This window comes from Cucurbitaria berberidis (assembly GCF_010015615.1).
Source record: "Cucurbitaria berberidis CBS 394.84 unplaced genomic scaffold K460scaffold_4, whole genome shotgun sequence".
In the NCBI taxonomy this organism is placed as follows: domain Eukaryota; kingdom Fungi; phylum Ascomycota; class Dothideomycetes; order Pleosporales; family Cucurbitariaceae; genus Cucurbitaria; species Cucurbitaria berberidis.
The window spans coordinates 3,976,482-3,996,618 of record NW_024468938.1 but is presented as its reverse complement, the minus strand read 5'-3'; the positions used below and the strand labels follow the sequence as shown (position 1 = coordinate 3,996,618).

The window sequence follows — 20,137 nt, the reverse complement described above, 5'->3', positions numbered from 1 at the left end:
GTCTTTCTCTCTCTAGAATAACCGAACCAAGACCTGGGAGAAACAACCACCCAGAATGCTCTCCATACTCCGAAAAGCGCGTCTAAAGGACAAGGAGATGAGAATCTTGATGCTGTGAGTGTTCCTGATCTTTGTTTGGCGTTGGAGGCTAAGTGCAGGAGGGGCTTGGATAATGCCGGCAAGACCACCATCGTAAAGAAGATTATGAACGAAGATGTGAACAGCGTCAGCCCTACTCTTGGCTTTATCATCAAGACAATAGAATACGACGGGTACGTGCATACACCGAAGATGATCGTGGAAAAGACTGATAATAGAAGATACAAGTTGAACATTTGTACTGCACCTGCTCTACTCCTCCCGGGAGGCCAGCCGATGCTAACTGCACAGGGGATGTTGGCGGCCAGAAGACGCTGCGGACATACTGGAAGAACTACTTCGAGAAGACGGACACGCTCATCTGGGTGGTTGATGCGACGGATCGCGAGCGGATAGACGACTGTCGACAGGAGCTGGCGGGGCTGCTCCTGGAAGAGGTTTGTGGCGAACCAACCAAGCCATCAATACATGTGCTGACAAGAGAAACAAAACACAGCGTCTCTCGGGGGCAAGTCTACTGGTTTTCAAGAACAAGAGCGATGTTCCCGGCGCCATGACAGAGGACGAGGTGCGCGAGGTGGGTACAGCTGACGAAGATGTTGAGATGGGTTGTCAGGCCAATAGTAACGGCGTGCAGGGACTGCGACTCGATGCGATCAAGACACACAAATGGACCATCATGACGTGCAGCGCCATGACGGGCGAGAACCTGCGCGAAGGTCTTGAATGGGTAGTGCAGGACGCAAAAGCTCGACTCTTCCTGTATTAACAAAGCGTGTCAGGCACCGCATGTCGGTGCAAGGGGCAACGCAGGCCCAAAAAGCTAGATGCGGGTAGGAGTGGAGCCGGCGTCTCAGCACTTGGAACCATAACAAACATGGAATTGACTGAAAGCTTCCTGCGTGACCTGCCGTCCAAGACACCCTTCTACAAACTCGCTTTGCTTCCCTCTCGTACTCGACTGACCTGATCCACGGTCGATGCGCATTTCCCCATCTCCTAGCCCTGCGTTTCAGCCCACTTGAAACCGATCCGCGCTCTGGCCAGGCATGAGGTAACCGAGCCCCTCGAAGCAATTTAACGACCACGAAACGCCCGGGATTGTCCTTCACTGCCGAGCAGCTTCATCCCTCGCGCCTTGCTGTCTCGTAGCACGGACTGGCCTGTGTTTGTTTACCAAGCCCTTTCTAGTCGCCCATCGCCATGTCTGAGGAAATTGATCCCTCCGAGTTTGTGCAGCGCATTCGCCAGCTGGGCGAGCAACGTGACCAGCAGGACGCCGACAGAGTAAAGAAGCTAGAGGAGGAGCTGATACAAGGCCGCAGCGAGAGATTAGCGCGCAGAGCAGGTATGTTGTGATTGTTGTTGTTGGTTGTTTGCTCGTGGAAATGAAACACTCTGCTGATGCTTTTTCCCCAACCAGAACGAGCCCGCTCAATCTCCCCCGACAAGCCCTCGACGTCCACACCACCGTTTCTGCGCTCTGCAACCGATACCCCACAAAGCGTACAGGAGAGGGCCGCCAACACACCCACGCCGGCCATGAATCCGCCACTGCAAGACGCTGCTCGCGACGATTCGCTGCAGCGCTTGACAAGTTCTCCCACACCGGCAGCGCTCGACGACACAGAAGCCAAGAGACCAGCGACCAGCGCAGCGGCATTAGGTCGCTCTGGCACGCTGTCATGGAAACAGAGACCTCAGTCGGGCGGCATGCGGCGCCCGCTCTCAATGGCTTCTCCATCTCGATCCCCAGAGAGGTCCGCTGCTGCTTCTCCACGCGGCACCCCGGAACCCGCCTCTCCCGAGCCAAACCCCTCGAGAAGCTCCATCGCAGCGTCGTTGAGCGCCAAAGATCCCACATGGTTCCGACAGACGCCAGATAGGGGAGTCGCCTCGGCAGCATACAGGAAGAATCAGGAAGACAACGCTTCGGAGGTTGGGTCAATATCAGGCAAGAGGCAATTGCCGGGCATGTCACGCGAGTCCACGATAGAGCCCGAGATCAGCAGTCCACCCCCGGAGAGTGTGCGCTCAAGTTCGCCAGGCTCGCGGGGTGGCTCTGCGCGTGGGAGTGCCATGATGAGCAACCGCTTCTCGACAAACACCTCAATATCGGGTGGTGACGCAGAGTCCCTCGCCAAGACACGCTCACATCTACCAGTGCTCGATTCACAAAAGTTTGCTCCTCCTTCGGAACAGGACTCGTCAGTCGACGCCGGGGACAGCGCAAGTTCGGCACGCGCGCTCGCCATGTCACCAACGCAAGGGAGGATATCGCCAGAGCGAGAGCGTCCATCTTCTCCAACAAAGGGCATGGGGGGCTTCGTACAGAGTGCTATGCTCAAGCGCAGCGACAGCGTCAGCAAGAGGTGGAGCACACAGACACCTCCAGGCTTGACCAGGCAAAACTCCACGTTGAGCAATCGTGGAAGCGCCATAGCTGGATACGGCACGCTATCGAAGATGGAGCGACCGACCATGAGCAGAGACAACTCCATAGAACCGTCCTCCCGTCCTGTTTCTAGCCATAGCAACGCCACCATCACGCAAAGTCCGGACAAGGACAACACGCTCAAGGATGTATTTGTCAAGCCCGCGCTGCCGTCCCATAGCAGAAGCAAATCCGTTGCATCCTTATTCAGCGAGAAGGACAATCCTCAAGATGACACGTCCCCGCCCAGCCCGTCAAAGCGATGGAGCCCTACAAAATCAAGCTGGTTAGAAAGTGCGCTAAGCAGGCCAGACTCACCAAAGCTGAAGCAACCGCCACCAGCACAACCTGCATGGATGGCTGAAATAAACCGTATCAAGCAGCAGCGCGGTAGTGTCGATCTCGGCAAGGGAAGTCCTTTCCAGAGTCCGCCAGGTGACGCTCCTAGCTCCGGTCGAACATCACCCATCAAGGACATTCAGCTGAAGCCAGTGGGGTTGCGCAGGTCCGAGTCTCCCAAGAAGGAGGAACCCATCCAGTCGGCCAAGACGAGTACACCAGCAGAGCCAACACCCAAGCCAAAGCCTGTGTTGTCGCCAAAACCTTCTATCCCCGAGGTATCTGACATCAAGCCCTCAGAAGAAGTTCTACCTTCGAAGCTCGAATCCGAAGTTCCACAAGCAGCACCTGAGCCGTCACCAGCTACTCGCAAACCCGAAGCGCTGAAAACAACTGTCAAGGAGACTCCAGTACCAGTAGCCGACAAACTAGCAGCATCAAGATTCGCCAAGGACTCACCACGTGCTGTCCCTGCAGCCAAAGCCAAACCAGAGACTCCGCCAAAGAAGGACTTCCGTGCTGGCTTGAAGCCACGTAACCAGGCTGGCGATGCCTCGAAGAAGAATGAAGTGAATGAGTTCCAGAACGTTTTCGGCAAGCTGAGAAAGGCAGAGACGAAGAACTACGTTGCGCCCGACCCCCTCAAAGACAACATTACTCGTGGCAAGAATGCTCTGCACAACACTGGTGGTCCGAAACCTACTGTGCGTCGTGATGAGTTTAGACATAGTCTTCAGACTAAGAAGTCGGCCATACTAGAAAAGGCAAAAGAAGAAGGTTCGGCTCTTAAGAAGGCAGACAGCTCTTCGCAACCGGCCCCAACACCAGAGGCGATTGCGAAGAGAACTGTTCTGGCTCGGGCAGATAGTGGCTCGAAACCTACTCTGCCAGAAAAGGAAAAGGACCCTGTTCCCGAAGCTATAGCTAGGAAGCGAAGCTTGACGGCAAGCAAAGCAGTCATTGAAGAGAAACCTACACAGCCGGCTCCGTTGTTTACCTCCAAGGAACCGGCTATATCCAGTAAACTGGCAGGTCGCTTTAACCCTGCGCTTGCCGGCATGCTCGCTCGTGGACCACCTCCGTTGGCGACTAATAAATCTACCTCAAGTGCTGAGGCAGACGTGTCTCCCACCAAATCCACACAGGAAGAGAAGACCGGACCTGCTCCAGAACTGCAGCATATCACCAAAGGCCGGGCTCGTGGTCCAAAGAGAAGGGCACCGGCTACAAGTAAAGCCACTACAGAAACAGATACGCCTCAAGAGAAGATGACCGCTGCGGTCACTACAATCCCATTGGTGAAAACTGAGCATGTTCTTCCCAATTCCGAGCCTTCCCGAACTAACGGACCATCAGACGCAACCCCAGTGACGAAGACGCCGGCCAGGCAGTCGGTAACTGAGAAGCCTGCAACGCCGGTGAAGTCGCCTCGGGTAGCGTCAGGAAACTTTGGAAAGACGTCAACTCCAGAGCCACCCAAAAAGCCGGCATCCTTGGAACTGGTTCGAAAGATCTCTGGATCTCAAGCACCGCCCAAGAAATCGCCCCGGCCAGACTCCATCCAATCGCCGAAACCTTCATCCCCAGGAGTGCCAAAGAAGCCAGCATCATTAGAAAAGGATAGGAGAGTCTCTGGATCGCATAGCACACCGCAGAAAACTCCACTCCCAAAATCAGTCGACACAGCGAAGCCAGTGTCGTCGTCTCCCTCTCCCACAGTATCCCAATCCAGATTCTCGCGTCCACTGCCTACACTTCCAGCCAAGCCAGTTGCGGAAAGCCCAAGAAAAACTGCGCTCCAAGAGATAGCGCCTCCGAATGTGGAGATCTCACCTGCCAAGGAGGAGCTCTCGCCCGAGAAATCTACCTTCTCATCTGTTAAGAGTGCAACCACGCTATGGGGCAGACAATCAGCATCTTCATCTCCTGTACCAGCAAAGACAAGGTCGCCGATCAAACTACCCACCAAAGCAGATGAGCAAGCCGCTATGGAGGATGCTGGCCTCGTCCGCTCACCACAGTCGCACACAAAACCTCTGCCGGAAACGCCACTATCGAAACCTCAACCCGCTGTTGAATCGAAACCCTTACCGCCAAAGCCAAAGCCGGCGGGTCTAGGTTTCAGTCTAGGCAGCTTGGGTGGTTATATGGCATCCCGCTCACGAGAGTCAAGCCCACAGCCGCCCACGGGCTTTCCTGCATCACCGCCAAGCAGTGCAGGCAGGCCAAAGTCTGAATCTTTCAAAGCATCCCCAACCCCGCAGAAATATGAGGGCATGTTCGCAGAGTTCTTTGATGAAGCCCCAGTAACCGATGGGCAGTTGCCGGAGAATATAGATACAGTCCACGTATTGAAATCGCCGCCGTTTGACCTTGGACCTGCTGGAAAAATCCGCACACTGCGCAAGCAGATACAAGAAGTGACAGGGGACGGCAAGCTCTCACCAGTACCGGTGCAGGAAGAACATGTTTTATTCCAAGACTCAATGTATCTTTGTACACATGTGTACGGAGATTCGAAAGGTGCACGCCACACAGATGTCTATCTCTGGGTAGGTAGCGGCATCGCAGAGCCGACTCTTGAGGACGCTCAGCTTTTCGCAAGGAACCATGCCAAACAGAATCAAGGACAGCTGCTCATCATCCGGCAAGGCCAAGAACCCCCCAATCTCTTTGAAGCTCTCGGTGGCATCGTCATCACGCGCCGCGGCGCGAAACCAGCGTCCAAGGAGTTTATGCTTTGTGGGCGTCGCCATCTCGGGCACCTCGCCTTCGACGAAGTAGACTTCTCCCTCAAGAGCCTCTGCTCCGCTTTCCCTTACCTAGTCTCTACAACCGCGGGAAAAGTCTACCTGTGGAAGGGACGCGGCTGCTCTGCCGAAGAACTGTCTGGCGCGAGACTGATGGGCATGGACCTCGCGCCCACCGGCGACTTTGCTGAAATCGAAGAAGGCACCGAGCCTCAGGACTTCATAAAAACCTTCCCTTCTCCTGCAATCCCGACTAAGGGTCCTGCTATCCCGCGTTCAGCAGACCACTGGCGCTACAAGTCCACGTCTGATAAATACCGACCTCGCCTCTACAAGATCGAACAGCATAGTGAGCAACACGCTGGTTGGGGACAGGCACTCCAGGTGAGCAGCTCCTTTTTTGCGCAGCTGCGCCGACCATCTTGGAGTGGACCACAAGCTGAACAGAGGCCACAGACGCCAGTTTCGCCGAGTGGAGTGCGGACCGAGATTAAGGAAGTCATGCCGTTTTGTCAGCGGGATCTGGAGCCGGAGCATGTATATGTCCTGGATGCCTTCTTTGAGATGTATATGTAAGTTTCCTCTCGCCACCTGCACCCGTAATAATGAGATGGTTTATACTAACGCATTACAGTATCATCGGCTCCTTGTCCCGCACCCAATCGCACGCCTTTAGTACCGCGCTCCTTTTCGCACAAGAGTATGGCATCCTAGCCGTCTCCGAGGAAGACCGACCCTTCATGCCAGTGACAACTGTGGTCTTGGAGGGTGTACCAAGAGATATGAAGGCCGTTTTCAGACACTGGGACGACCGACTAATCCCCGCCGCTGGGCTAATGACCGGCAAGTTGGGACGCGGAAAGAGTCTGAGGATTGTTGGACTAGAGAAGGCGTTGGAGGGGACGAGACGGTAATCGGCATGAAGACATGACAATAGACATTCGACTGCTCGGCACGCGAAAGCAAGTACGCGTCTGGATGATTCACATAATGTTTGGTTCACTTCTTCGAGTCGTCTCTATGGGGCTTTGGCTTGGTGTTTTGCTTCAGTGTACAGAAGTTTCATGTTACCTTTATCAGCATTTTTCCGGGCGCAGCGCAGCGCAATGCATTGGGTTGGAGAGTGGCGTCTCTCCTGGTGTTATAGAACATAGGCTCCCATGGAGCAAAGCGATGATTTTTTCATTATGCGTCGAAAAATGTCTTCCTGTCTCATTTTCGTTGGTGATACTTGAAACCACCATCTTTTTTCGCGTACTCACTACCTGAATTGGCTGGCAGGGGTGGTGTAGGGTAGGGTTGTTGGTTTATTTACCCGGTACGTTCGGTCCGTGTATCAATCTAATCCCACCCTTTTCATTAAACACGGTGGGCAAATGAGCTGGTAGAGATCATGCAAGCACATGACGCCACCGCGCATGGCTGCTTTGGACGCGGAGCCGAATGCGGATGGGCGATTGGGATGTTAGAGGGAAAAGAAACTGTGCAGGTGGCTGACAATTTTACCCCGTGGGGTAGCAGTGTTGCACTGCATGAGGAGGCGTAGGACTTCAACGGGTTATATTTCATGCAAAACGAACTGTTCGATATTCTCGCACGGAAATAATACTTTAGAACTAGTCAGACAGTCTAGAATCTACGTTGAATGAATATGCTACCCCTAGTCCTATCTTCTCGGCCAAGGCGGTGTGTTTATGTTATTGGGCTCCCCTCGCCTTCGGGGAAATGAAAGGTAGGTGGGCCATACACTCAGACCGAGGCTGATAGCTCCACGCATTGGTGGCTCTTTGTCCAGCATCAACCGACGATTATATTACCCGGTCGTAGCTCTCGCGTGCTTGCTTCCCAGTCCACACCACCGCTACGACAGACGTCGATATTAATCCAAGTGGCATTTCTCCACCTTCTGGCCTATCGCTTGCGTTCCTGCTCATCACCCGACCTACTACTTCTTTACTTTTCGATCGAGTAATGGGCGTGGTCGTGGCCCGAAGAGGGATGGCTTGGGACTCAAGAACCGGGTTGACTTGTTTGCTCGATATGAGGTTTTTGATTGCGGGACATGCTGGAACGGACGCGTCGATGGCCTTGTGATGGAAGGATTTTGGGCTGGCTGGAGGGTGAAAAGGCTGCTAAGTGCTGGGGGATATGTATATAGGGAGGGTGGAATCCGGGGACAGAGCTGCTCGCGAGAGGAAAGACCGCTGTACATCACATCTACTTTCTCATCAAAACCGTTGTGAGGAGCCACAGCGTATCCGCTATGCACTCCCTTACCACTGCACTCGTTGTGCTGCTCCCCCTCGTGTCTGCTCACGGCCACGTCGACAAGGTCATTGCTGATGGCGTGACGTATCAAGGCTGGAACGCGGCGCTCAAGTATCAGAACCCGATCCCACCGACAGTCGGCTGGCAGGCTGATAACCTCGACAATGGCTTCGTGACGCCCGATCGCTTCGGAACCGTGGATATCGTGTGCCACAAGTTAGGCAAGAGTAATGGTGCATACGTGTCCGTCAAACCTGGGTCCAAAGTGACATTCAAATGGTAAACCAACATGCCTTCCCTCCTAAATGAACCATAGACTAACCTAGCTCTCCAACGTCAAGGGATACCTGGCCGACAACCCACGCAGGCCCAGTGCAAGAATACATAGCCGCATGCAATGGCGACTGCGGCGCCGCGAAGCCCGAGGCTCTCTTCTGGACGAAGATCCAATCCGGCGCGTGGAAATCCGGAAGCAACCCAGGCGCGTGGGTGACGGACGACCTGGTCAAGAACAACTTTTCCTGGGACCTGACCTTCCCCAACGTCGCGCCGGGCAACTACGTTGTGCGCCACGAGATCATAGCGCTGCATGCTGCGGGCCAGACCAACGGCGCGCAGGCGTACCCGCAATGCGTCAACTTCAAGGTAGAGGGAAGTGGAACGAACAAGTTAGCCGGCGGTGTGCCGGCTACGAGCTTTTACAAGCCAACGGATCCGGGTATCTTGTTCAATTTGTACACCAAGTATGAAGGGTATACGGTTCCCGGGCCGGCGTTGGTCAAGTTGGCGAAGAGGGAAGAAAGGGAGCATGCTAGGGCATTTGCATAGATTGGTAGTTGGAAGCCATATTGTATCATGCTGGAAAGGTCGAAAGCGTTTGCTTTTCGGTATTGCATCTTCGGGGGCATTCGCATATTTCGTCAATTGTCTGACGTCCAGCTTTCAGAGTTGTTGAAATCCACATGGTACTCGATGAGTATTTCTTCCAAGCTTCCCGTAATTCTGACTGGCTTAGTGATGCATAGTATGTTGATGACGAACAGCGGTGTGTAGGTTGTCCGTCTACAGCTCATCGTCCTGCCTTGCGTCAGCTCACGGTTGATCGGTCTCTTGGCTTAGCATAGGCTCAGGACAGCTACTTGGGAGAATGAGTATTCGGCCAAATTTAATGGAATAGCGCAGTCGGATTCGCTTCAAGATGCGTTCCGTGCCGTGTTGATACTCATAAGTCTTGAGAGCATCTGCTTTTCGGTCCTCTTTGCGCCCTAGGAATGCTCGGCGCGAGTACCACATCTCAAACTTCGATTGTCCTGTCACATGTATGGCAGCTGGTATCGAGGAAATCAAGTAATGCTACTGGAGTGACCGTGGATAGAGGAACCTTGGACGGTTGTTGATAGTTAGTTTAGCAAGATAAGAAACTTGAATGACTGTACAAGCTACACTATTGCACGCTATCGTAGGACCACAGAAAGTTCTGGCACATTATAAAACTCCACAATGGACCTGAAGAATGAAGATATGTAATAAGTTGTGATCGGCGCGGGTGAGGGCCCATTCGTTGCTATAAAAAGTCGGCCTGATTGGTGTTCAACGCCAACTGTCTCAAGAACGCCGTGGTTGAGGGGGACGCGTAATTGCGCATAGTGGCGGCTGAGTCAGCTTACAACCACCGCCCAGCATTTATCTTTTAACACGGCCCTTTAGCACCAGATACTCTCACAAGATTGAGAGTGAGACACGTCACGTCTCTCCTGACAAGCCATCTGTCGCTGGTAGACAAGCCCGAGAGCCGCTGTCCAAGGCTGCTGGCCAAGTGCCAGGACGTACCTTGTGAAACCATCCTTCGGCACAGCCCCTCCGGCCGATCCGGCTAGGGTGAATAGACCCGCGTACCACATTATAGAAGATGACGCGTACCTGAGGCCCTGCGGACAAAAGCGGGTTTGCGGGCTTGGCCTAGCACGTGGATGATTGGGTGAAGATTAGCTGAACACACGGGAGATCAGACAGTGAAAGAGTGTCTGGGGATTCGCGGGGTGCTAAATACCGTGGTAGATATTTATCGGTAGCCTGATTACAAACTTTCTTCTTGATTCCGAAGATTCCGTGTGCAACCGCTCCTCTTCTTTACCACCGTTTATCTCGTTGTCAACGCTGCCCATTCGCTCACGCGATCCCTGCCTGCCGGAGCTTCCGCATACACCAGTCTCACTCTTCCGACGTCGCGGCCTTCACCTCACCAGCGACGATCACCCGCTGAAGATCAAGTTCACTCACGCCTTCTTCTTCTTCTTTAATCCCTCTTACAAGACACCCGCCCTCGTTACAACCAACCCTCGCAAAACCGCAACCATGATCATGTACATGCAAAAGAGAGACAACATGGGCTTCCAGATCGCCCCAGCCTTGATCATCTTCCTCGTCATCCTAGGAGCTGGCTTTTTGATCTGCTGCGGGTTTGCCGTGTATCGTTGTACGTAACCGCCATGTACGAATTGCATTTGAGCATACACTGACTGAACGTTCAGCCTACCATGCTGCTGAGGATGATCCCAGTTGGAGTGCGCGATCACCAGAGCAAGACGCGTACATGCGAGAAGTCCGAGAGCGCAACTGGGGGAGATTCTCGAAGCCGGGAGGGCAAAACCTTGCCGGTCCTTCCTTCAATCGAAACATGGCCCACGCGCCTATGAGTCCAAGGTAAGAAGACGGTCGTGGTTCTGTACCAAGTTCTCCAATTGACAGTCGCAGCGCCACTACCAACAACACCTATGGATGAATACTGAGTCAAAAGACTTGCATACATACAAACGACGACAACGACGAAAGATTTTGAGCTGTACAGAATACAACGCGCATGCCAGACGAAATATGATTGATTGTTTGTTGACAACCACCATGACGCTTCTCCTCACAAGTACAAACTTGATGGGCATCGGCCATGTTTGGTCCTTTCCGCGAATCGAGAGCCCGATAGTAGTCGGTGTGATTGTTAGACCGTCCCAAATAGCCAGGTTATTTCAGCATCTGGTATATACGCACCATGCAGCCCTGAGGGGAGAGATCGGTTCCTAGACACTTGGGGGTACCCTTTTGAGTCTCCTTAAGGCAGGTCGGGGTGAACCAAGGTTCGGGAACCTGGGACCGAATAGCACGCTTGATTATGAGCGCGACGAGTCGGAGTCGGCTTGGAGCGATTCAGTTGGGCGTTCTGCGGTTGTCTCTCTCATTGAGGTATGAGTTTGCGGAGACGGTTTTGCCAGATTTCGTAGAAATGTCAGATCCATGTTGGTTGCAGTTGCAGGCCACTCGACCCATGCCCAGTTGTCCTCGCCAATGACAAGCGCAGCAGTTGCTATGAGATTGGCAGCCAAACCATCGAGCCACATGACTCCTGTGACCCTTGACAGTAGTATCGCATAATGAGCGATCAGTACCCATGCCTCCATACATCGTTGTTCGAGCAATGCCATGAATTCAAGGGACAGCTGCACTGGCCAGCTGAAAACCGAGGTCCAGTCGAAAGAGGTTGCGCACCTTGTATCACCAGACTGAGCAAGACACCTAAGCCTTGACACAAGAGCGAAGGCTTCTCGCAGGTCTTTCAAAGCGTGGCGAAGGGTATGGAATGAGTAGTTGTAGTTTCTTCCATGGCGAGACCACATTGTCTCTAACCGTTGAAGCTTTCGATTCTCGTCAAGTTCTTCTGCGGTGACCGGTACAGGCGCAGGCCACCATTCACGATCAGTAATGGGGCGAAGTGGTCCATTGTAAATACAATCCCAGCAAGGAACTATGATGACCAGTACTCCGCGTATAGAGCGCAAAATCCTACATATCGCCTTCGATAATGCCGAGATTGAGCCGAGCGTTTCTTCGATCGAAAGGTCGTGCCTCCTGATAGACCTCAGTGTTGCTTCACATTCGGCACCAGCAGTATGGAGAACAAAGGTCGTAGTGGTCGTAGAGAATGCGAACAGGGCTTCGGCGTTCTTTGTCGTCATATTTTGGACTTCAACACGGTACTGCGTCAGACCAGTGTTCATTTGAGTCGCAGCTATATCTTGATACATCTGTTGCTCCTTCTCCGTCCCAGCAAGCCGGGAAAGATGAAGCGAGGCTATTGCTAGGATGCCATGCGTCACAAACCTGTACTTGGTACCGAGTAAGGGAAGAGCTTCTCGCCAGGCCGCTTGAGCTGTCAATGTAGCGTCCATGGTCGGTATCGTATCAGTCGCGAAGTGCTTCAAAAGTTGCTGGAAACGTGATTGGGAAGACTCTGGAAAGTCTTCTAGTAAAGCAGCCTGAGTAGTCGGATCCAATAACCCAAGCCCTGGGGGAGAGCGAGAGACATTGTTGGGCCTCTGGGGGAAAGTATACACGAGTGACGAAACGTTTCCATGAGCGGTCGCTGATGACGAGACTGAAGGCTTGGGAGCTGGGTCGAAACGATGGAAACTGCATTTGATGCCACGTCTTCCACAATTGTCGCAATTCGGACGGGCTTCATCACACTGTCTGGACTGGTTAGTTCTCTACAACCGTTTTCTATAGCCATACAACGAGTAGACTGGATCGGCGTGTAGTCGGCCATTAGGCGCAATCGTCGTCTGTGCTGCCGGACGAAACCATGTTGGCGTACCTTGACCCGTCTACGCTTGCACTCTGCGCATCCCATCCTCGATTTAGGGTGAGCCCTCCGCGTAGCCATCACAGCGATCTCAAGCAGCCAATATCCTCGTTGGGTACGTGGAATGGAGATTGATGTTCAATATGGAATGATGACTGAGTCTCTCCTATCTCGGAGTTTGCATAGGTAACGCCGACGCTCTAACCGGTTGCAGCATGGTGTTTTCCGCCTCCAAGTCAAAGCTCCTTTCAAAGCAGTATCCATTCAAGATGCTGCATTATTTCAATCACATATCAGCGAACTGCATAGTATCTTTGCAGAAGTCCATCATCATGTGTTTACTCTGTAGAACCCTAGACTGCTCCAGGCATTCGTGGTATGGATTACCCCGCATGAGCCTGAGTGAAGAACGGTGTCATGTAACCGAAATGTAACCTTCCCAATCAAGCAGTTTTCAGTATTCCTGTCGATCGTAGTCGGGACACTGCAAAAACTGAGAGCTCGGGTGGCCGATACTCCCGGCTGGATAGCTTCACCGAAGGTTACACCGCAGCTCCAACACTTGTCCCTGTTCATGAGATCAGCGTGTGGGGTAAAGCAATATGGAAGCTAAAGCGCCGATTCGGTTCATTCGAACACGAGACCTTGATGGTCCTGTGCACTATTATTCTACCTACATAGGTTAAGGCTCGCCATTATGCGTTTGTTGTTGACAAAATTCGGTCAATTCCTTCGCTGTTCCGTTGTCTCTTCGTTCATGATGCGCAGTTCCAAATTCTTCAGTATACTGTCCACCTTGCCAGTACTAATCACGGCACAATGTCCGGCATACATAGATTATGCAAATCAAGTACATGAGCCTCTGAGCTCGGGCAAGTACAAACTCGCATACCAGCGACCTTCGGAAGAGTGTAGAACCTTCAAGTCGCAAGGCCTTGAAGATACACTCACGCGCATAAAATCCACCATCAAAGATCCGGACCTATCTCGCCTGTTTGAAAACGCGTACCCGAATACTCTCGATACCGCTATTAAATGGAAAGGACATGCGGCGAATAATATAGACGAAGAGCTGACGTTCATCATCACTGGGGATATCAACGCAATGTGGCTGCGTGACTCGTCGAACCAGATGCAGAGTTACCTACCGCTCCTGAATGCAAGCAGCGACCCAAATTCGATCGCGAGTCTTTACCGTGGGGTCATAAATCTGCAGGCACGATATCTGCTCACATCACCATACTGCAATTCCTTCCAGCCACCCGTCGAAAGTGGTCTTGGAACGGCGCCAAACGAGGCTGCCAGCCAGGATACCGTTTTTCCGACCTACTCAAACAGTTCTGTTTTTGAGTGCAAATATGAGCTCGACTCACTCGCTGCTTTCTTGCAAATTTCCGCCGATTATCACAACGCAACAGGCGACACTGAGTTCTTTGGAAAATTCCAATGGGCTCAAGCAGTAGAAGCTATTCTCAACGTGGCGCAGAATATGACATTGCCTACCTATGGACCAGATGGGGCAGTTCTTAAGAGCCCATATACATTCACTCGCTTCACCACTCGTGCAACGGAAACATTCGCAAACGATGGCATCGGCAATCCAGTTGCAAATGGCACGGGTCTGATCAGGAGTGGCTTTCGACCGAGCGATGACTCTACCATCTTTCAGTTTTACATACCTTCGAACATGATGTTCAGTGCCTACCTGGCATCAACGTTACAGATCATGGACAAACTGAACACCGGCAACTCTGCGGCGCTGGCAAAAAAGATGTCAGATCTGTCAAAGTCGTTGCGCGACGCTATCGAGACTCACGCCACAGTCAACCATCCTACCTACGGGAAGATCTATGCCTTTGAGGTCGACGGCTTTGGCGGTAGCACGATCATGGATGATGCGAATATCCCTTCGCTCCTTTCCGCGCCCTTCCTCGGCTACAATGTGAACCCGGAAACGTACGCCAACACGCGCGATCTCATCCTCAGCGCAGCGAATCCGTACTTTATGCGCGGCCCCGTGATCAACGCTATCGGTGGTCCCCATCAAGGGCCAGGCATGGCATGGCCAATGGCTTCTATCATGCGCATTCTGACGACCGACAAGGACGATGAGATTGTCAATGAGTTGAGACAGATTGTGAGTAGCACTGCGGGCCTGGGCTTGATTCATGAGAGTATTGATAGCTTCAATCAAACCCATTGGACAAGGCAGTGGTTTTCGTGGGCGAATGGGCTGTTTGGACAGATGGTACTGAACTTGGAGGATCGGAAACCGGCGATCTTGGAGACGAGCTTCCAGTGAACGCACACATTTAGGTGTACATAGGTCATTTGACTAATGACAGCGACATGTGTAACGAACTACGAGTTGATGTCCAGATTGAAGGTGAACATCACCGTGGTTACACAAAGTGCTGGAGGGTCCATGTTCCTCCCAGAGACACATGCGTCGAAAGGTACGTGTGGTACCTAGCGCAAGTTGGCTGCTTCACGGTGAACTCCGAGTCGCGGGTCCCAGCAGATCAAAGCAACATCTGCTGGTCGTTATTGTTGTGTTACGTGCTACTTCGGGCATGTTGTTATTGTTGTGATACATGCTGCTTCGAGCATATTATTGTTGTGTTACGTTGCTGCTTTCGAGCATTGTTTGCTTTCCAACGACACTGCATGCAGCAAGACAGGCAGGGAGTCGATGCTGTGCAGGGTCGAGGACCTAAACACCACCAACGAAAAAGCCACATGATCGACACAGAAGCGCAAAACCTTAATGCTGATCAAACAGGTTTGCGAAGGTATCGTTAGTTGGCCAGAAGTATCGATCGACTCCCGGCGTCATCGCTGCGTAACCCATAGACGCTTTCCAAGAATCACGACTGTGTCTTCCAAGGCAGTGCAGTGTGCTCTGCTCGACGGCAGTGGTGGACAATGGTTTCTCTAACATGCAGCTGTGCCGCAGTCGGCGCTACGAGGCAGCTGAGTTGGCAGTGTTGACGCCCAGGAGGAGGCGATAGTTTCAGGTCGCACGGAAGGCCGGATCTGTGGTTCTTCTCTGCTTGCGATTCGGAAACTCCCCGCTCTCTGACAACCTCGCATATCGGTCACGGACGACGATGTTCACCAGGGACTGCCGCAGCACAGCTACGATTATGCGTAACTATTATGCACGCACGCGTTTGTTTCAAAGCGCCGGCACGGGCAATTGAGACGAAGGCCTCGTGGGAAATGCCCTGTCCTAAGTGGGTCGCTTCTTTGCCGGTGATCGCGTCAGGGGTAAGGGCTAACAAGCGGGTCTCTAGCTGTCGTAAGAGGAACCGCGCGCTGATCAACACGCCGTGTCTAGGATGCTGTTGGCTAGTGATGACAGGGGAAGACATGCAGGATGCGATCTGTTCAGCTCCCGAGAACGAGGTTGCGGCCCTGGTTCCTCAATCTCCCTGGTTTCTCATGGGATGACAGCGCTGCAACACACTCCCAAACCACGACGATAATGTATAGGCACAGCCCAGCAGAGCCTCTATGGTTCGTCCCCTTGCTAAGCAACGGTCCCCAGCTGAGACAATGGCCTCACGGACCTACGGCAGCAGGAAATGAAGGAGATGGAAGCGGCTCCTCCCTAACCAACGTTTGCAGCCAACGAAAGCCCATCGTGACATAAGCTCAATAATGCGCGTCGACTTTGGCGTGTTTGCGATCATCGCTTCCACTAATGAAATCTCCGAAGCTTCGCTTCTGTCTGTTCTTTTCCCATCTCAGTGCTGGAAAGCGCCATGTGGCTGTCGTCTTCCTGGCTCCTGCCCACCTAGACCAAAGTACTTCTCCAACTCCACCCCAGCCCAGCCCATCTCATCTTTCCTTTCTCTTCAACACCCAGGCTACACACAGTATTCAGTGCATTTTGGACCCATTCTGGCACCGCGTTTCATAACATCCACATTTCAGCGATTTGGACCCCGTCATTAAGCGCTCAGGCTGCCACTACATGCCAACATCATCAACCGGCGCCAATTGGGCCAATCTTGAACCACCGCTACAGAGGCTCACTCCACAATCCAACATATCTGTCTACCGGTGACCGCCTGCATCAACACACGGCTTTTGTTTGCTTCAGAAAATTATCCGACTCGATCTGATTCCTCAGGCTTGCATCCTTCCCTGTCAGCCTCGCCATAAACATACATCCAAAAGCTAGGCCCAGTTTCATCATTCTGCCAAACGCCCGTTATTACCTCCAATCACGAAATCGCTTTGTTCGACTTGTACCCGCATTTCAGGACGGCACCAACAGAAAGAGCAGGCTAAAACAATCCAACCAACGCTTCGACATGGATTTCTATTTTTGATACCACCAAGTCTATGCAACACATCAGAACTGTCCAGGGCTTAGACGCGCACGCGCTTCAGAATCCACCCTCCTTGCTCTTATCAGCTTAGTTGACCCGATATGGTGGCCATGGACAACACTACGCTCCACACTTTCCTCTTGTATGTCTTCCCCTTCGTGCCACTTCCCCAAGGCTGTCACTTATTTTCATCTCAAGCCACTGCCCGGTTGCATTGCGCAGCATAGTTTTACTTGGTTCCTGGGACAATTTTTCGAGACCTTACTCTCTCAAACTTGACGCACGTCGGGGGCGTAATTTGTGGAAAGGCTGCTTTACCTTCTCAGACATCATCTGTGACGGAGACTTGGACCAACTGTCTCCTAAGAGGGACGGACTACTAAGAATGGGTGGCACTTACTGGTACTACGTAAGTCAAATGGTTTGATAGAAAGGCTCACCTAATGACATCCTACAGTACAAGGTAGACGATGATGAGGAGTGCCATAATCCTTCGGAGCCGTCGACCACCCTTTGCCCTCTTTTACCCGGTCAGTGCCTCAATGTTCTGGAACTGCCTAGCGAAGGACACAGCCGGAGCATGTCTGATATCTCTGGCGCCTTTACTCGCAACCCGCAGGATAGGTATCTTACACCTGTTCCACCGGCGCCTTTAAGACCACCTCCTTCTCTACGTGTCGGTGTGGCAGGCCCGGACGCGTATCCCATGCCTATGCCTTCACCATGGGCTCCAAGATCGGCTACATATCCTCCAGCAGATCGTTTCCTTTCTCCGAATGTGGTACGACACGCTCGAAGTGCTTCTGCATCGCCACGCATGCCTTCAACGCCGATTTTTGCGGACTTCAAGGTATTGAAGGATAAATTGGCGTCGAGGACACGTAGTGGATCGAAACCAAAGGAGCTGGAGATCGGATCGCCCGTACTCGTTAGTACAACCAACGAGGAACTCAACCTGATTCCCCTGTCTGTGTATCAGCACCCTCCAACCTTGTCGCCGAGAGTTTTGCCTCCCGCCACAGCAACTACATCGCTTCCAGTGCCGACCGTGAGGAGAGAGTTCTCTCCGCTGGCCTCGCATCCTGTGGATCCTATTAACGATCCAGTCTTCAACTTCACAGCGCCACCGGTAGCCAAAGAGTGCATGCCCCGACGACGATCTCATGTAACCTCAACAGTTGTCGCAAGCGAATTCAAGTTGGGCAACATTCGCAGCCGAGCCAACTCAGCAGACACAAGGAGGACACAACATTATCTCTTTTCGAATGATCCATGGCTTTCATCGCCCAAGCTTCAGCAAGAGTTCGAGTCGCCAGATCGATTGGTGGCTGACGATACCCCATCTGCACCTGTACTTTTGCACCCCTCGAGTCTACTTGAGCTGCCAGCCTTCAACGAGCGCCCCACTTCCAGTCATGGCGGTGACCGCAGTCCAAATATTCGACAGGCGCCATTGGACAAAGAGCTTCCTGCGCTTCCTCGATTCTTAAAGCCAGCGCCGTTATTTACGCGCAATAGCTCCTCTTTTAGTCCTGTGCTTACCGAGGAGCCACAACAAGAGCTCGAGGAAGAGGAGGATATGGAGCGTTTAGATGATTTCAGGATACAATTCAACGAGAAGCCACGCAGCCACTTCTCGACTTGGAGTAGCGACTCCATTGGCTACAGCTGTCCAGCTTCAGACGATGGCGCCGATCAGTCCCCGACTTTTAGCTCTTTGGCGAGCAACTGCAGCGAGCTTGGCTCCCCGCAACAGTTTTCGAGACGCTACTCATACACAGAGCAGACAGACGACACCGAGCGGACTCCTACCATGCATGAGAGCGAATTGAATGACGAGTTGAACGATGTGCATACCACTCATCTCTCAGTAACGCCACCCCAGCTAGACAATTTGCGTATCTCGACGTTTGGCTCCGATCTCTTCAACCTCGACATTCAACATACAGACACGGCACCTCGCCGACAGGCTGCATGCTTTGGGCTAGGCTTCTACACCTTGCCTGACGACGAAATCACCTCTAAATCTACCATCACGGACAACACGCTACGGCCTGAGCCCACTATCAACGTTCAGCGCGACAGCTCCATGAGTCAGTTGAATACGCTTATGGACGAGTTTGCTTTTCTAGGCGACTCCGTCATCTAAGCCTACATACAGCCACCTGTTTCTTTTAGCACTTGTACTTATGAAGTCGTATTCACGGCCAACATTTTCCACTTCGATGTTACATTTCGACGCATATGCGCCTCCTGTGGAGTTTTCTGTATGATATTTTTTGCGCTTCTTCCTTTCGACATACCAGCAACGTTTCATTTAGCGAGCATTGCACAGAAGATTTCTTTACTTCAATCCACGATATAGATGTCATATAGTAGGACAGAACTTGTACGAAGACGAGACGTAGAGGTTCTACGACGACAGCAAGGTAGTTGTGTGCCTCAAACAGACTGCACCATGAGGTTCAAGCAGCTTTTGAAAAGCAACATGATAATTTCGCAATATTTGCGATTAGATAGCAGCATCAGACTTTGCAATTTAATGAATGATGAGACTTTACATCCGTCCCCATCTGCTGAAGACTTGACTTTAGTGAGATATGCGCCACGCTACAGCCAGGCATCAATCAGTCAGTCAGTCAGTTAGCGCTTACTGCGCCACACAACACAATAACCACTACTCTATCATTTCCTGTCACTCTAACAAACAAACAAACGCTCCTGAACAAAAGAAAACCCCTGCACCATGAAACGGAAACGTTCAGCCCCGTCCTCAAACTCAGGACCACCAGCCAAACGCCTCAAACGAACTTTATCAGCCCGGCCAGCAGCATCACGAACGCCAGCTACTGAACACACATCACCGGCATCATCTCAAACACAAAGTTTTGAGCCCAAAATAGCAGTGCCAGATCAGCGGCAGGAGCAGGAGAAAAGCCATCTTGAAGCATGTGCTATGCTCGACTCCAGTGCAAAGCTTCCCTTGCACGACACGTACTACAAAGGCGCTGATGTATCACCTAACTGTATAAAGACGCTGGAAGAATCACAAGAAGAGTGGAAACGAAAAGCTATAATAGAGCGAGAGCAAGAACTAGATGCGGATGCAGACGTAGACACATCAGCGGCTACTTCCGACGAGGTAGACTGGGAAAACGACCCGATACGAATGCTATGCTGCATGCCCGCATTTGCATACAATGATATTCCCGCGGAACAAGCGCGGAGAGAAATGGAGCGCGCTGCTTTGCTCCCTTTACCTGACGAGTGAGGA

At 52.3% G+C, this 20,137-nt stretch overlaps 10 protein-coding genes across 10 annotated transcripts; 9 read left to right on the top strand and 1 right to left on the bottom strand.

Moving 5' to 3' along the window:
• The first annotated feature begins 35 nt into the window (after positions 1–35).
• Positions 36–1,002, top strand: K460DRAFT_369006 (ARF/SAR superfamily). Its single transcript, XM_040933879.1, has 5 exons — positions 36–114; positions 162–272; positions 321–337; positions 391–536; positions 596–1,002. The coding sequence occupies exons 1-5, from the start codon at positions 56–58 to the stop codon at positions 866–868; spliced, it is 606 nt and encodes a 201-aa protein (XP_040786702.1). The 5' UTR covers positions 36–55; the 3' UTR covers positions 869–1,002.
• K460DRAFT_158709 (uncharacterized protein) lies at positions 906–4,707 on the top strand. The gene is made up of 3 exons (XM_040926872.1): positions 906–1,447; positions 1,523–4,181; positions 4,229–4,707. Exons 1-3 carry the CDS (start codon positions 1,303–1,305, stop codon positions 4,272–4,274), a joined length of 2,850 nt encoding a protein of 949 aa, XP_040786701.1. The 5' UTR covers positions 906–1,302; the 3' UTR covers positions 4,275–4,707.
• On the top strand, positions 4,708–6,617 carry K460DRAFT_158684 (uncharacterized protein). Its single transcript, XM_040926871.1, has 4 exons — positions 4,708–5,146; positions 5,194–6,006; positions 6,079–6,194; positions 6,257–6,617. Exons 1-4 carry the CDS (start codon positions 5,141–5,143, stop codon positions 6,534–6,536), a joined length of 1,215 nt encoding a protein of 404 aa, XP_040786700.1. The 5' UTR covers positions 4,708–5,140; the 3' UTR covers positions 6,537–6,617.
• A 1,268-nt stretch (positions 6,618–7,885) lies between these two features.
• K460DRAFT_379132 (lytic polysaccharide monooxygenase) lies at positions 7,886–8,718 on the top strand (the record flags this gene model as incomplete). Its single annotated transcript, XM_040935148.1, has 2 exons — positions 7,886–8,169; positions 8,232–8,718. The coding sequence occupies 2 exons, from the start codon at positions 7,886–7,888 to the stop codon at positions 8,716–8,718; spliced, it is 771 nt and encodes a 256-aa protein (XP_040786699.1).
• Positions 8,719–10,251: 1,533 nt separating this feature from the next.
• Positions 10,252–10,597, top strand: K460DRAFT_286883 (uncharacterized protein; the record flags this gene model as incomplete). The annotated part of the gene is made up of 2 exons (XM_040928931.1): positions 10,252–10,366; positions 10,422–10,597. The coding sequence occupies 2 exons, from the start codon at positions 10,252–10,254 to the stop codon at positions 10,595–10,597; spliced, it is 291 nt and encodes a 96-aa protein (XP_040786698.1).
• Positions 10,598–11,054: 457 nt separating this feature from the next.
• On the bottom strand, positions 11,055–12,110 carry K460DRAFT_379131 (uncharacterized protein; the record flags this gene model as incomplete). The annotated part of the gene is made up of 1 exon (XM_040935147.1): positions 11,055–12,110. The coding sequence occupies one exon, from the start codon at positions 12,108–12,110 to the stop codon at positions 11,055–11,057; it is 1,056 nt and encodes a 351-aa protein (XP_040786697.1).
• A 1,072-nt stretch (positions 12,111–13,182) lies between these two features.
• K460DRAFT_369000 (glycoside hydrolase family 125 protein) lies at positions 13,183–14,909 on the top strand. Its single transcript, XM_040933878.1, has one exon. The coding sequence runs from the start codon at positions 13,281–13,283 to the stop codon at positions 14,823–14,825; it is 1,545 nt and encodes a 514-aa protein (XP_040786696.1). The 5' UTR covers positions 13,183–13,280; the 3' UTR covers positions 14,826–14,909.
• A 595-nt stretch (positions 14,910–15,504) lies between these two features.
• On the top strand, positions 15,505–16,081 carry K460DRAFT_158660 (uncharacterized protein). The gene has a single exon (XM_040926869.1). The coding sequence runs from the start codon at positions 15,683–15,685 to the stop codon at positions 15,974–15,976; it is 294 nt and encodes a 97-aa protein (XP_040786695.1). The 5' UTR covers positions 15,505–15,682; the 3' UTR covers positions 15,977–16,081.
• Positions 16,082–16,724: 643 nt separating this feature from the next.
• On the top strand, positions 16,725–19,120 carry K460DRAFT_158672 (uncharacterized protein). Its single transcript, XM_040926870.1, has 3 exons — positions 16,725–17,005; positions 17,062–17,272; positions 17,321–19,120. Exons 1-3 carry the CDS (start codon positions 16,965–16,967, stop codon positions 19,010–19,012), a joined length of 1,944 nt encoding a protein of 647 aa, XP_040786694.1. The 5' UTR covers positions 16,725–16,964; the 3' UTR covers positions 19,013–19,120.
• A 489-nt stretch (positions 19,121–19,609) lies between these two features.
• Positions 19,610–20,134, top strand: K460DRAFT_408436 (uncharacterized protein; the record flags this gene model as incomplete). Its single annotated transcript, XM_040937160.1, has 1 exon — positions 19,610–20,134. The coding sequence occupies one exon, from the start codon at positions 19,610–19,612 to the stop codon at positions 20,132–20,134; it is 525 nt and encodes a 174-aa protein (XP_040786693.1).
• Positions 20,135–20,137: the final 3 nt, after the last annotated feature.

Excerpts from the sequence above, each read along its gene's own strand:
- K460DRAFT_158709 (XM_040926872.1), top strand. The coding sequence starts at position 1,303 with ATGTCTGAGGAAATTGATCCCTCCGAGTTTGTGCAGCGCATTCGCCAG. Across the intron at positions 1,448-1,522 it reads GAGATTAGCGCGCAGAGCAG|AACGAGCCCGCTCAATCTCC; the intron begins GTATGTTGTGAT and ends TTCCCCAACCAG. Across the intron at positions 4,182-4,228 it reads ATCCCATTGGTGAAAACTGA|ACGCAACCCCAGTGACGAAG; the intron begins GCATGTTCTTCC and ends ACGGACCATCAG.
- K460DRAFT_369000 (XM_040933878.1), top strand. The coding sequence starts at position 13,281 with ATGATGCGCAGTTCCAAATTCTTCAGTATACTGTCCACCTTGCCAGTA.
- K460DRAFT_158660 (XM_040926869.1), top strand. The coding sequence starts at position 15,683 with ATGCACGCACGCGTTTGTTTCAAAGCGCCGGCACGGGCAATTGAGACG.
- K460DRAFT_369006 (XM_040933879.1), top strand. The coding sequence starts at position 56 with ATGCTCTCCATACTCCGAAAAGCGCGTCTAAAGGACAAGGAGATGAGA. Across the intron at positions 115-161 it reads GAGATGAGAATCTTGATGCT|GGGCTTGGATAATGCCGGCA; the intron begins GTGAGTGTTCCT and ends TAAGTGCAGGAG. Across the intron at positions 537-595 it reads CGGGGCTGCTCCTGGAAGAG|CGTCTCTCGGGGGCAAGTCT; the intron begins GTTTGTGGCGAA and ends AACAAAACACAG.
- K460DRAFT_158684 (XM_040926871.1), top strand. Across the intron at positions 6,007-6,078 it reads GTTGGGGACAGGCACTCCAG|ACGCCAGTTTCGCCGAGTGG; the intron begins GTGAGCAGCTCC and ends CAGAGGCCACAG. Across the intron at positions 6,195-6,256 it reads GCCTTCTTTGAGATGTATAT|TATCATCGGCTCCTTGTCCC; the intron begins GTAAGTTTCCTC and ends AACGCATTACAG.
- K460DRAFT_158672 (XM_040926870.1), top strand. The coding sequence starts at position 16,965 with ATGGTGGCCATGGACAACACTACGCTCCACACTTTCCTCTT. Across the intron at positions 17,006-17,061 it reads ACGCTCCACACTTTCCTCTT|CCACTGCCCGGTTGCATTGC; the intron begins GTATGTCTTCCC and ends TTTCATCTCAAG. Across the intron at positions 17,273-17,320 it reads GTGGCACTTACTGGTACTAC|TACAAGGTAGACGATGATGA; the intron begins GTAAGTCAAATG and ends GACATCCTACAG.